Source organism: Podarcis gaigeae, assembly GCF_964106915.1.
Source record: "Podarcis gaigeae genome assembly, chromosome: 6".
NCBI lineage: Eukaryota > Metazoa > Chordata > Lepidosauria > Squamata > Lacertidae > Podarcis > Podarcis gaigeae.
In genome coordinates, this window is record NC_139682.1 from 93,252,015 (window position 1) to 93,266,475 (window position 14,461).

At 40.6% G+C, this 14,461-nt stretch overlaps 1 protein-coding gene across 47 annotated transcripts in view; it reads right to left on the reverse strand.

Moving 5' to 3' along the window:
- Positions 1-570: 570 nt before the first annotated feature.
- CEP350 (centrosomal protein 350) overlaps positions 571-14,461 on the reverse strand; it is a 61,434-nt gene continuing 47,543 nt past the window's right edge. For 38 of the 47 annotated variants that reach the window (XM_083743656.1, XM_083743666.1, XM_083743652.1 and 35 more), the window contains 11 exons: positions 12,990-13,189; positions 10,550-10,728; positions 10,089-10,233; positions 9,420-9,580; positions 8,849-8,985; positions 8,494-8,576; positions 4,847-6,573; positions 4,031-4,432; positions 3,323-3,469; positions 2,565-2,687; positions 571-1,355 (listed from right to left, as the gene is read on the reverse strand). In XM_083743656.1, the coding sequence (XP_083599782.1) occupies positions 1,191-1,355; positions 2,565-2,687; positions 3,323-3,469; positions 4,031-4,432; positions 4,847-6,573; positions 8,494-8,576; positions 8,849-8,985; positions 9,420-9,580; positions 10,089-10,233; positions 10,550-10,728; positions 12,990-13,189 (3,469 nt within the window). In that variant the 3' untranslated portion in view covers positions 571-1,190. The remainder of the gene's footprint in view (positions 1,356-2,564; positions 2,688-3,322; positions 3,470-4,030; positions 4,433-4,846; positions 6,574-8,493; positions 8,577-8,848; positions 8,986-9,419; positions 9,581-10,088; positions 10,234-10,549; positions 10,729-12,989; positions 13,190-14,461) is intronic. The other 9 variants (XM_083743663.1, XM_083743660.1, XM_083743647.1 and 6 more) reach the window with 3 other exon arrangements.

Consider the following 14,461-nt stretch of genomic DNA (forward strand, 5'->3'; position numbering starts at 1 on the left):
TAACTGGATCTGAAGAAGTGTGCATGCACACGAAAGCTCATACCAAGAACTGACTTAGTTGGTCTTTAAGGTGCTACTGGAAGGAATTTTGTTTTGTTTTGCCTTGGAAAGGTTTGTGGTGGTTCTGGGCCTGTCTCTTGGCTGAATGCAGTGTAGCTTCCTTCCAGGTAGCCGTACATGGGAGAGGGCTGTTACTCTCACGTCCAGGCCTCACAGCAGAGGGGCAGGGTGGGGGAAAGAGTTTTTCCATTTCGTGGCTCTCTCAACCCCTCATTTTTCTCAGATTTGTGTCTCAGGCTGAACACAAATTAAAATTGTGTTGTTGTTTTGTCTTCCTTTAAAGTCACCTCAGAAGCCCTGGGAGGTTACTGTGAATTTTTAAAGATCGTTTTTAGATGTGAATATGAATAAATGGCACAGAAATGTACACACACAATATATATATATGTATGTGTGCACGTGTGTGTGTGTGTGTGTTTGTGTGTGTGTGTGTATTAATTCTTTTTTAATGGAGTAGAGTAAGATACACATATACAGAGAGAGAATTAGGATCACGTTTCAAAAAAAGAATTTTTTTTTGGATAATTTATAAACCAGTTTATTTACAGTTTTTATTCTCTTAAAGTACATCTCAAATTAACAAAGATATTTACACTGGTATACACAGGGACTACCCTGGATATCTTACAGTTTACAGAGTGTTAAGGTTGCAATTATAATCTGCTGAGCTGCAGGTGTGATTGGTAGCAGAAATTGGCCTGGGAAGCAGTCTGACAGGGTTATTTACAGACACGTACATATCAGATATGAAGCGTGTGTGTACGTGTCTGTGCAAATAAGCGTGTCAAACTGGTTCTGCAGCTCAGCTCAGTATATCCAAGTAAAATATAGCTTCTGTCACTGGAGTACGATATGGTTTTACATATCCCCCTTTTAATAAATTGGAGTTATTAAAATGAAGAACAATGCTTACTATTTAGTTTCCTCTGATGGGTGTTTTGTGCTCTAACCCAGTTAGCACCTCTGTGAGTGGTTTTTGGGGAACCACTCACGGAGGTGCTAACTGGGTTAGAGCACGAGACATCCAGCAACGGAAACTAAATAGTAAACATGGTTCTTCATTTTAATAACTCCAATTTATTAAAGGGGGAGATGTAAAACCATATTGCTACGGAAAAAAATATTCTGTGTCAGACAGGCAGCAGCTTCTTGTGTTTTTCATTAATCAGGTGAAGGACATCAACAGTGTCTTTAAGTAAGGCATCAAAAATTCCATCTGCCAGTTGCATCTTCACCTGCAGCTCATCTTCATCATAGTTCACCCATTGAGCTTCTTCCTCATGCAACTCCTGTGTCTTAGAATTTAGAGGGGGCAGAGGGAGAGAAAGTTCCTACTATTAAATACAAATCTGTATACATATTTAGAATAAGCACGTTCTTGTAAAAGCCTGCAGCTACCTTTGCTTCCTCCCACCTTAGAACAGGCTTCAGGAAACCAACCCAAATGTTTTATTATGAACAACATAATATAGTCATCATTTATATAACAGCTTAAAAGCAAACTTGGAAATATTGCAATAACCTGGGCTTGCCAGTGACTACACTCACTCCACACTAGGGCTTCAGACCAGTTGTAGCGTTATACCCCAACCTCCACTGTTACGTCTGCCTTGACAATTGGCAGTGATTTTAAGCTCCACCCATACTGTGCATTACAATGAAATGACAGCATGACTGAGTATATACTGTATATACCCATTTAAAATGAAGTAAAATTCCAAACTCTTACATCACCACCAGCACCCATTCTACTCTCACAATTCAAATAAAACTCCCTGCCAGGCTTCAGTATTTACTCTGAACAGAGTGCCTTCCTTCTAACACCAAAGTTAAGAGATGGTTGAGAATTGTCCCAAGAGCTGCATGGGAATCCTGTCTCTTCCCCCTTCCTTGAAAGGAAGGCTGAAAGTAGCTTGGTAGCTTTGTGGCGAAGACACTTGGATCATTTTAAACATGTAGGGCCCAAACCCCCAACACCTTTCTATTTTGGAGCAGAAAAGGGTGGCTGTCATTTTGTTGGCTTCTGCACAGTGATGGGTGTTCTGAACACTGCCATCAAGCATCTGGTGAATCTGGTGTATTCCCCACCTCTTTTTCCTGCAGGAAATAGAAGTGTGTGTGTGTGTGTGTGTGTGTGTGTGTGTGTGTGTTTTCCTTGGCTGCTATTGAATGAAAGTGCTTGTCTCCATCAAGGCAGGATGGAAGGAAGACAAAGCTGATGACAACCATTTTTGGCTTGGTTTAGCAAGGCAGCCCCAAATGGCAAACACTGGGTCCTTGCTACTCAGGACGTTAATACAAAGCAAATGCTCTGGTCTGGAGTTAGTAGATTCCATTAAGTCTAATGGGTTTTTAATGTGCTCAGTTTTGGTTGGAGCATGTCCATGAATTTCAGTATAAGAACAGAAGGGCAAATTATTTTATTGATGAGCAGATGAACTCCCTGTCCTTTGATAGCTATCCAGTAAATGTTTCAGCAACTAATTTTAAAAATATCTACTGACCAGTATATGATCCACTCTGTCACGTTTCTTCCGTCCAAATTTCATCATTTTCTGCCAGTCCGTTTTGTGGTTCGGCTCCTTCTTTAAACTTAAGAGCCTTAGCACCTCTGTTGTTATGAAACACTAGGGCAAAGTATATAAGAATGAGCTAAATATATTTGAAAGAAATATATCCTATTCACAGAATCCTCTCTACCTACACAATTCATAGGTGGAAGATATCCAATGAAGAATTTTGTACTGTTGGGTATGGGATGTACAATAGAAGATATAACATCTTTCCTTGGTCGTTCTTGTGAAAATTCTGAAAATGTGTTGTCGGTTTATATTGTAGTTAAACACAGTAAAATCCTATTCACTATGAATAGCCATCTTAAGAGGTGACAAGAATATATTCTTCCTCAGAAACTAAAATGCAGTGAATTTAACATACTATCCAGGAAGGACTCTCAGAATTGTGCTAGTTCAATTACAAGAAAGCAACTTGATACCTAACTACAGCAGTAACTATTATAAACTTATTTGTGAACCACAAAGCTCATCAGTTTTACATCCCAGAATACAAGTCAGAGCAGTCATGTATTCATGGCAGAGCTTAAGTCTTCTTGCGATAACTAAAAGATAATAAGCATTGTATGGGTCATGGCTTGCTTTTAAAAATTCTAGATAAAATTCTAAGCTATTTCTATACAACTTTTTTTTGGCTTACAGATGAAGTGTGCCAAGTCCCTAAATGAAGTTAACAGCTTCATTCTTACCTTGATCTCCTCTAGATCATTTGGATCTTTTACTCGATGGAAATAGCCAGTAATAATTCTGCAGGATTTCATCCAAATGGGTTGGTTAATATTGGGATCTTCTGCAAAGATCTCTTCAAAGATCTCTCTTGTTAAGTCAAACACAGCCTTGGTAAACAGAAGAATGTAGAATAAAAATAGCTTCAGATGGTGTGTTCTCCAGGACTATCAATATGCAGTCTGTGGTTTATAATTACACCTGCATAGTGACCACAGCTATTCTGGTGCATGTCTCTCAATGTGGAAGATGAATCTTCCTGATGAGGTACAACTTCTAGAATTACTTTCTAATTACCCTCTTGTTGCACACCTACCAAACCCCCTGCATGCACCCCCTAACTTTGTGTTGGACTAAGGCCCAGAAGAGCTGTATTCAAATCTCCACTAGGTCATATAAGCTCTTGGGGTGACCTTCGGCTACTTCCTACCTTTCACCTTAATCACAGGTTGTTGTAAATATAAAACTGGGGCACGAAGGAGAAGCTGCCTGGAACTTCTTAGAGGAGAGGTGAGATAGATGTATTAACTAACTAACTAACTAACTAACTAACTAAATAAATAAATAAAGCTGGAGGCCAAAAGAGCACATTCCTTCTTTTCCAAAGGATTCCTAAGAAATTTTTCACATGGATCTGAGAGCAACAATCCCAACTGTCTACCTTGATGTACCTGTTTATAGATCTGTTCACTAACAGCCTCAATGTCATCATCTCTGGGGGAATCGCTCAGGTCTCTGGGGAGCCTGAAAGCCTGAATCTCGTGCCCCAGCTTTTTGCACTTCCATAATTCTTCAGCTGCTGCATGCACCAGCTCCTCCACCTCTTCTGCAGTGTGTGGGACAGCCAATAGCTCTACACACGGCTTGGAAGGTACTTTTGGGGGCTCTGTTTCAGGCAGCACAGCCAAATCCTCTGCTTCCTTCTGAACGAGTTTTTGAGAACTCAAGCCAAAGTCTTCTTCAAACCAATCTTGCTCATCGTCCGATAAATCCAGGAACTCCCGGCTAAGCTCCAGTTCTGCCAGCCTCTTGGCAAGCTCTTCCTGACCACTGGCACAGCACACAGGGCTTTCCTGTAGAATAAAAAGAAAGTGGTTGCTACTCAGAACAGTTGTGGTTTTCACCTATAGTGGATGCCACATTTTGATACACAGTGGAATCTAGTAGCATCAGCCCCAGATAAGCCCCATTCCATTCAACAGTCATAAGATTTAATGGTTAGACTGGAAGTAGAGGACCTTTTTTAGCTCCAGGGGCTGGAGCCCAGGGGCATGCTTCAACAGGTAATCCACCTATCATATTATGTCACTATGATGCCACATGATTGATAGCTGGGTTGCCCCATCCTTTTGACAAAATCACATATGCTTCAAAAATCTGCTCCACAACCAGAGCTTGAAATGAAAGGTGTAAAGGTTTGGAAAGAGTTTTGCAGAGCTCTCTGCAGAAGTCTTCTCCCCTCCCCAATAGAGTTTGACTGTACTTACAGCCCTGGGATACATATCTGGAGAATAAACTTCTTCGCCATCATCCAGTTCAGAAATTAAAGTGCTCTGCAGGTCATTAGCTTCCAATCTTTTCTCTTGGACAGAACAGAGGTCTTGATTGCTAGACTGGATTTTCTCATTCTTGACCTTCCCAATTTGCCGCAGTTCATGAACTGTGTCCTTCACAAAAGCCTGCAGGAGGCTATCGGCCAGCAAGCCAACCTTTTTCTTTTGCTCTATGCGTTCTTCCTCCTTTTGGGATGGGACTCTAAGTTGTGCTTCTAATTGGCTTCTTTCTTTCGTCAGCAAGTCCAGGAGCGGAGAGGCAAACGTTATACAATCTTCGGCTGCAGGTGAGTCCTCTAAGGCAGATGCATCTCTTGGAGAACTATTCTGGAGATATTTCTTACTTAGGTTTCTTCCTTCGCTCTCCTCTTCAAGATTCTCTTTTTCATTTTGATCCACTTTGTGGTGATTTAGCTCTTGTTTGCATAAAGGGTTTTCAGCTGTGTCCATGAAATTATTGGAACTTTCCAAAATACGAGAAATTTTTTGTGGGGGAGCAAAAATACCATGTTTTTCCTTACAATTAAAATATTGAACGCCATTGTAAGTGCCATTATTATTTCCTTCAGGCTTGTCCAACTCTACACCAGCCCAAAAGCCTTTAGCAAACTCTGTCAAGCCCTTGAATCTCAGTGTACCTGGCTGGATATTACTCACAAGTACTCTGTCACCAATGTTGAAACCTCTCAAAATGGTTTCTTCTTCTGTCTTGGAAATGGAAACCCAAAGTGATGAATCAACATGAGAAGGCTCCTCTTCCACATCACTGCGTTCCCTACTTTTCATAAATTCTGTGGGTGACTTCAGTTCTAATAATCTCTCTGAATGAACACTGCCAGCCACAGATGAAGACTTGTCACTGAGACATTCACTTACTTCATCGTCACTTTCAATACTACTCCTAGGAGTTTTTGTATAGCAAGATTTCTCCCCCTGTGACCTAGAGTCTTTTTCAGGGGACAATGTAAATGTGTCAAAATCATCCTTATAATATTCAGTAAGAGATGTCTCATCTTTTGACATCTCTGTTCCTGAGGAAGACACTTCAAAATCATTTGAATATGCTGGCTCTTTGCAAATGGAAATCTTTTCTGAAACCAAGGCATCTCCTTTCAGCAGCTCCTTGCTCAACGTAGGAGAGGATTTGATCGATAAGGCACTTTTATCATCCTTGTTAGTTTCCTTTGGCATCTCAGTTTTTCTCTCAACACCTACAAAAGCCAACTCATTCTGATTATTTTCCAACAGCTCAGCCTCAGGACATACATCTGTCTTTAGGGAAGCCGGAGGTGAACTCTTCAGCTCTTTGTTAAATTTATAAGCATCACATCTTTCAGAAACCTTCTGAGAAACCTCTGCCTCTGATTTTACAGATTCAATTTCCTCTTGTATCACAGATCTAATAGTGGAAACAATAGAATCATAACTCTCTGCATCTTCAAACCTGTCTTGTGACACATGGGATGTTTTGCTTAAGTCTCCTAAGTCTTTGAAGAGAGATGATGAAGCCAAACTGTCCAATGAACCACCAGGTTCTGCTCTAGATATTTTTGGGGACTGTACAAATGAGTGTAGTGTTCGGGAGTGCTCCTCGGTCTGAATTTCTGCTTCAATGAATTTTTTGGTGTACGCAGACACAGATTTCTCATGAGAAGCGGCATCTGGGGGGTGGGGGTGGGAATAAAGACATGAATGGCTTAACATCATTTTGTATAACATTTGCAATTTAACCTTATTAAAGCAGTTAAGTCAATAATGCTTGTGTTCTAATGAAAAAGTGTAATCCTTGATAGCCAGGGTAAACAACTGTGCAGTCAAGTAGTTTTTCATTTATTTTAAAAATGTACATCCCAACTTCCTTGCAAAATAACCCAGAGGGGCTTAACAACATATCAGTTAAGAACAGCACTATATCCAACTAAAGAAATATATATGTAAAACTTTTCACAGATACTTTAAAAGGCCAATGTTTCACTAAAAGGGCAATAGAGTTGGACAGAGAAAATGGGAGGGGAGGGGGGACTGAGTGGAGAAATGAAAGAGTACACATCCAAGATTCTGGAGGTTCACAACTCCAACACAGTGAAAACTATCATTTAGCAACGTAATAGGTAACATGGTTGTATTGCGATACATTATGAAATGCTAATCACCTGCATTTTTCTGGCTTACATTCATGGAGTTGAAAGAGAGAGAGTATGAATGAGAGAACACCACAGAAATTAACTTGGGAGGTACAATGCAGGAAAAAACAAGGAAAAGCCTCTACATAGTTGAAGACAGATTTATTTCTAGAATTAATTCCTCCTCAGGAGCACATTTTTACAGCAATTTCCCCCAAGTTCTTAAACCACTGTTTTGAGGACCAACAGAGACTACACATATCTACAGTCATATCCCTGTATTAAGAATCCTTAATACACTTTTGTAGTTTTATCTTACAGTGCCGAACATACATATCCGAAGTGGCTCTTCCAGTCACAACAAAATGACCTCTTCTAGCTCCCATCCCTACCTGCAGTCCCTCATACCAGATCCCACACTGTTCCAGGGGGTCCCTGACGCTCAGAAGCAGATTTGGGGTAAGAGCAGTGAGAATTCCAGAGTGAAGGAGCGAGGAAGGAAAGCCCCGTTCCATTCACAGGAAGGAACGGAATATTTTAAACCGGGGGCGAGGAATCTTTTTCAAGGGCTGTATTCCCTCATGAGCAACCTTCTGGAGCAATGTGTCAGTGGTGGATGGGGCCAAAAGCAAAAATGGGTGGAGAATCCTAGCGACCCTAGCCTTCGTAAAGCCGGCTACATTCCAACCATGCAAACATTAAGGAGTTACATACATATAGGCACACATGAAGACGTCTGTATCTCCACCACCTCCATCCAAGCAAGCAAGCAAGGGGCATTGATCACAGTTCAAGGAAAAGCCAAGCAAAAGGACTCAAGGGGCACGCAGAACAGGGACAGTGAGGAACATGGCCTGGTGACAGGGGGTGCGACCTGGGGAGAGTCCCCTGGGACAAATTTAAACCAAATTTAAACGTTTTTATCTGGTATCTATTTGATTTCAATCTCAAATTGGCATTTTTAAAAAGGAAGAGTAGGGCTTGAAGCAATTGACTTTTAAAAATCCTTTTTGTGCATAGAAAAGTTTTGTTATTTTAGCATTGTGCACCCTTTCTAATACAGCCTCATTTCAACTTTAAAGAAGTACAGAAAAATGAAAAGACAGAGAGTAATGGCGCACAAAGAGAAGGGGTGAAAAACACTAGGAAATATGTGCAGTACTTTGATACCAATATAAACTATATTTCTGAAATTCATACTTTCGGCATGAAACAGTTTCCGAAATTGTACCTCCTTGTTCCAAGGCTGTAGTCAAGAAACTGTTACAATTAATTACTGGGGGAAGTGTTGATTGAACTGACGTTACTTTCAAAAACTATAGCCCCATAGAAGGAAGAATCATTTATCTTGGATAAAGTTTACCCACAACACCCATCATGCAGTTTGCATATTGTAAATATCCAGGAAGGTTTCGGCAGAGACAACATCAGCAAGCATTTGTTTTTCAAGCTACGTACCAACATGCTCTGCAATGGACTCCAAGGACCCTCTGGGACGTTCAGAATCAGTTATCGATTTCCAACTTTTTGTTGGTTCTGACCTTAAAAGAAAAAAAAGGGAAACCAACAGCCATTATGGTATGTGAAAGTGCGATATGCTAAAGTCACTAAAGAAACATGGTAAAAAAAAAACCTGGCCAAAACTTGCTATCTAGGCCAGGGCATTTTTTAAAAAAATAAATCAATCTCCCCATAAGTTTTAATCTCCAACTCAGTGTGATACAACAAACAAATTTAACTTTGGTATCTGGAAGAGATATAAACTTTTTTTGAGACATACAATGGCATACACTTAGAAAGACAACTGTATTACCTAGTCAGTGAAGATGACTTGATCTTTGGTTTCTCAGTAGGTGAAGACGGGGTTTTGATTTGAGGCTTTGCAGTAGACGTTGCCTCCAGATCCCTACTCAATTCTGCTTCAGTCTTCTTGATGAATTCATCGTAAGTCTGAGAATAGGTGAGGAAAGTCTGAGAACTTTAATTCTTACTTTGAAAATCAGTGAACAAATAGAAACAGAGGATGAGATTCTTGTGAAAATTCTCTTTGCTCCATTTTAATTTAAGTTTACCTTGACAGTCTTACTGAACATATGCCAATACAGCATGCTATAACTGAAAATAATTTATTTTTTACAAATAGCTTTTGTATATTAACTAAACTGTACCTCAGAAGAGCATTATTCTTCCCTATTTGTCAGCACCACTAAGACTATAGAATCTTTGAAAACTGCAACCTTTAAGCTGTGATTACTATTTTAAAATTGTGCATTTTAAAAGGAAACATGGAAATAGTGGCACCATTGCTACCAAGCTGGAGGAGAGAATGATTTTTCTTATAGATTCCATGACTATTTAAAACACCTCTTTCAAGTTATCCTTACCTCTAACTGCTTGATCAAACTAGCCTCTTGGGCTCTCAGTCTCTCCTTGTACCTCTTCTTCCGCTCCTTTTTCAGCTGGTAAACAACAGACTTTCTCTTCCGTAACTTATCCTTCAGAGCCTGAATCCGGCCTTCAACATCACTTTGATCAGATGCAGTTTCTGATAAGGAAAGTTTTCATAATTTCAGAGACAAATGCGCAGTACTGCTTTTTTTACTGCTTTACTAATTGATTGATCATATGATTTTTGAGTCAGGGCCTTCTCTTGTTTGCTCATGCTATTAAGTTTCACCTAGTTTGAAGGTGATGCATGAGTAAGCTAATATTTAATGTAGCAATCTTCACAAACCTGTTCATATATCAATGAAGCTAAGTGCAGTTAGGCACCCAGGTAATGTTGATTTCATCAATGGAATTTTGGTAGAACTCCGAGCTTTTTCAAGCTTCTGTACCTTCACACCTATTTTTTAAAGATTCAGCCCAAAAAGCCCCAAGGGGGGGGGGGGGAGTGTTGAGAACTGACATTGACACTTACTCTAGAACAAGCTTCCTAAATGGAAACAATCAATATGTACTTTCCCCAGCAAGAAAGAAATATTAATGCCTAAATGTTGAGTGTGACTTATGCTTGAAATACAAGATAGTAATCCTGAAGCTCTAATACGTACCTGACTGAGTCATGGAAAAAGATTCATCGGACCAACAGTAAGATACATCTTGGGATATTGTAGATAAGTTGAGCTGCTCCGCAGTTCTGTGGGTTCCTTTGCTAGATTCTTGCTTTGACGGGGATGTGCTGCTTTGGGATGGAGACTATTCAAAGAAGGAAGAAAGTAATCTGCTTGTAAAATTCACATGGGAGGTGGGTGGGAGACATGCATCATGATAATCATTATCAACAGACCAATTACAAGGATGGAAAACATTCTCTGGTCATAGTTCTTAGCAAACTGCTAAGCACCTGTGAACTTTTAGGAGAATTCCATCCGCAGCGGTAATTAGATATACTACAAGTTGCTGAAATCAAAATATTAATGCTATTTTTTCTTCCAAGAAGAAAATAAACTATATGCAATATTTAGTCACGGTGCAACATGGTTTTAGTACAGTGATAAACAAGTTCACTAACCTGTTTATAAACCATTTCTTCAGTAAGTTTGTGATCCAGGCTTTCCAACTGCTCTTGGTCCTCAGAGATCTTTGATAGGCAATTCTCAGCAGTGACACTGCCCAGTTCTTCAGGGACAGAACTTTCATTATTCAGGTGAGAACTTGGTGGCACTGAAGACTCATCTTCACTGGCAATTTCTGGGGAAAGATAGTGGAGTAGAGTCAGTAGAACAATAACTACCACCACCTTCACATACAGAGATGATACAAATGTTCTGGCTACAAATTTAATTCCCCTTTATTGAGGTGAGGGACACACACAAAATTAATGAATCCTCACAGAAAGATCAGAGGCACAATTGAACAACAAGCAATTGTGATTAGTAATTTATCATCATCATCACCACCAGCATCTCTACACCACCCTTCATCTGTGGATTATGGGGCTATTTACAATATAAAAGCACAAAATATATACCATAGTAACAGACAACAACAATACCCACCCCCCACTTTAAACGACCATAGATTATTAAATTAGCTGAAGTCGTGGGAGGAAAGGAATGTTTTTGCCTGGTGCGTAACAAAGGCACCAGGTGAGCCTCCCTGGGGAGAGCATTTCACAAGCGGGGAAAAAAAACCCTGTTCTTGTGTTGCCGCCCTCTGAAACTTTTGCGGAGGAGGCACACAAAGAAGCGCTTCAGATAATGATTGCAGGGTCTGGGTTGGTTCATATGGGGAGAGGTGATGCATGAGTTATTGCTGTCCAGTGAAATGTATCTGGCAATGATTCAGTTAAATGTTACAAATATTTTATTGTTGCTTTTGATAGCCCGAGGGACATCACTATAAAGTGATGTTATGTGAAGTATGCAACAGCCACAGTGACAAAAAGCAAAGGCCCCAGATATCCCACTCATGCATATTTATTTTCCTTGGAGATGTCAGCCAAAGGAAAAAGAGGTAAGACTAGGGAATAGTTACGGCAGCCTGGATACTCTTATTCCAGAGATGGAAGGAAGAGAAGATTCCAAGAAGAGAGGAATAGATAACAAAATTGATGGACTATGCCAAAATGGCTAAAATGTTTGGGGGGAAATCGGAAACCAGGATGATAAAAACTTTAATAAAGACTAGGGGGAATTTGTAACTTATTTGAGAGAACACTGTGAACAATTAAAAATATTAGCAGGATTGCAAGAACACTTGCAATGTGAAAAAGAACTTTGGATAAAGTTGAGTATTTATGGACAAATAGATGACAATAGGATATGCAGTGGAAAGTGATTATTTGCGGATTCCACAGAGGGAAGGAAGTCTGAGAATTCAAAGAATTCTACACTTTATGATTGTATTTTGTGTCTGAATGTAAAACTAAAATGTAAAACCAATGAATTTTTTTATAAAATAGAGTAAGGTATAGTTATATACCTCCTTCCTTCAAATACTGAAGAAACAAAGTTCCTGTACTGCTAATCATGAATTTTCACTACATTTGGGGCCATTGAGACTGATACTGGAATTTTAATGTTTCATTTTTCACACAGAGTGCAATTTCAATTTTCCCCAATTTCTTTTAAAGGAAAAGGTGGTTGAAGAAAAGTCACTGTTACCATCTTTATCCTGCCAGATCAAAGCACTGACATTAGTTATTCACCAAATGCAACGAACTGGAATAGTTCAAGACAAGATCAACCATTCAAGAAAAGGTAAAGGGACCCCTGACCGTTAGGTCCAGTTGCAGACAACTCTGGGGTTGCAGTGCTTATCTCGCTTTATTGGCTGAGGGAGCCGGCTTACAGCTTCCAGGTCATGTGGGCAGCATGACTAAGCCGCTTCTGGTGAACCAGAGCAGCGCACGGAAACGCCGTTTACCTCCCCGCTGGGACGGTTCCTATTTATCTACTTGCACTTGACGTGCTTTCGAACTGGTAGGTTGGCAGGAGCTGGGACCGAAGAACGGGAGCTCACCCCGTTGCGGGGATTCGAGCCTCCGACCTTCTGATCGGCAAGCCCTAGGCTCTGTGGTTTAACCCACAGCGCCACCCGCACAGAAGGCTATATCAAGTGCACCAAGTATTCTTCTCCCTCCAGGAAAGAAACACAACTACCAAGAACTGTCGCACAGCAGCTAAACCAATGCTTAACTGATGATCTCCTCCCTTTGAGTGGTGGCTGCTATAAAATGAAGAAGAAGAAGAAGAAGAAGAAGAAGAAGAAGAAGAAGAGGAAGAAGAAGCTGTCTAATAATCATGTGAAATGGGCATAACCCTTTGATCTAACCCTTTGATCTGACTATCTATCTCTGGAAGATGTGGGAGCTGCTCCACTGTGGTGCAATTCCATTTTGAAGGAAAGGATCATCTTGCTCCTGTGACTTGGGCCGACTGCATGAGTCTTTCCTCCATGATCAGAACCCAATCAAGGTCTTTCTCAAAAGCACCCTCTCATTTTTGTACCTTTTGCATCAGATTTCTGGTCTCCTGCTCCCTTTCTGTTTACTTTTGCTTTAAGCAGCTCCATGTCCCAGGCAGCCAGGGCTTGCTTCTCTATTTGACGTATCTCTTCTTCCTCTGCATCTAAGCGGCGTTTCCATTCCAGCAGTTCTTCAGCGTGCTGGCGACGCTTCATCAATTTTTGCTCTCGCTTTGTCAAGAACCTGGCAAACAAAACAGTGAGAAATTGGTTACAAGTGCCACAAAGTGTAGGAGACAAGGTATCTGACCTGGCTTAAGGTACATTATTTAATATCAATATTTCAATTAGTATCATGGTTGCTAATTCAGTACAACAAGTAAAAAAAAGTAAAGAAAAAGTAAGAAGAGGCATCAGAAGTTAATACATGTCACTTCACATGTACAACCTGCCCTAAAAAATAAGGGGGGGGGGAGTTTCCATCCAGGTTAATCTTTCAACAGATCAAAGCGTGAGCAGCACAGAATTTAACAATGGTACAAATAAATTCTAGATTATTTGAAGCAACAGATAATTGTAAGTCTAGGCTTACAATTTAATATAACTGCATTGCTATCAATACAGCAATTCACCTCCATATCTGGATGCTTTGCAAAGAATTATAGAATTTAGGATTTCTATCTCATCAACAAACTGTGTCAGGAACTGCAGTAGACTCTATTGCCCAGAACATCAATGTACAGTGGTGCCTCGCAAGACGAAAAGAATCCGTTCTGCGAGTCTCTTCGTCTTGCGGTTTTTTCGTCTTGCGAAGCAAGCCCATTAGCGGCTTAGCGCTATTAGCGGCTTAGCGGGCTTAGCGGATCAGCTGTTAAGCGGATTATTGGATCAACTGATAAGCGGCTTAGCGGATCAGCTGTAAAGCGGCTTAGCGGATCAGCTGTAAAGCGGCTTAGCGGATCAGCTGTAATGCAGCTTAGCGGATCAGCTGTAAAGCGGCTTAGCGGCTTGGGAAAAAGGAGGGGGAGAAACACCCCCCCGCAGGAACTTGCAAGACATTTTCGTCTTGCGAAGCAAGCCCATAGGAAATTCGTTTTGCGAAGCACCTCCAAAACGGAAAACCCTTTCGTCTAGCGGGTTTTCCGTCTTGCGAGGCGTTCGTCTTGCGGGGCACCACTGTAATCCTCCAGAAAGAAGTTGAGATGGAATGCACACATCTCCACCAAGCCATACATTTTCCTACTACCCCAAGTTAGAAGAGATTGAAGAAACAAATAGTTCTTCTGAAATACTGTCAACCATGAGAACAGGGCTTTAAGAAATACAAATAGTGAACACAAAAGTAGCCAAATCCTGGTGGCAGAAAAAAAATTGAATAGTGCCTCCCTATGGTGGTATGTATGTATGTATGTATGTATGTATGTATAAATAATTGCTGTTTAATGGTAGCATAAATGGTGCCCCCTGGAGACAGACCACATCATCCTCTGATAAATGGGGCACAAAATGAAGATTG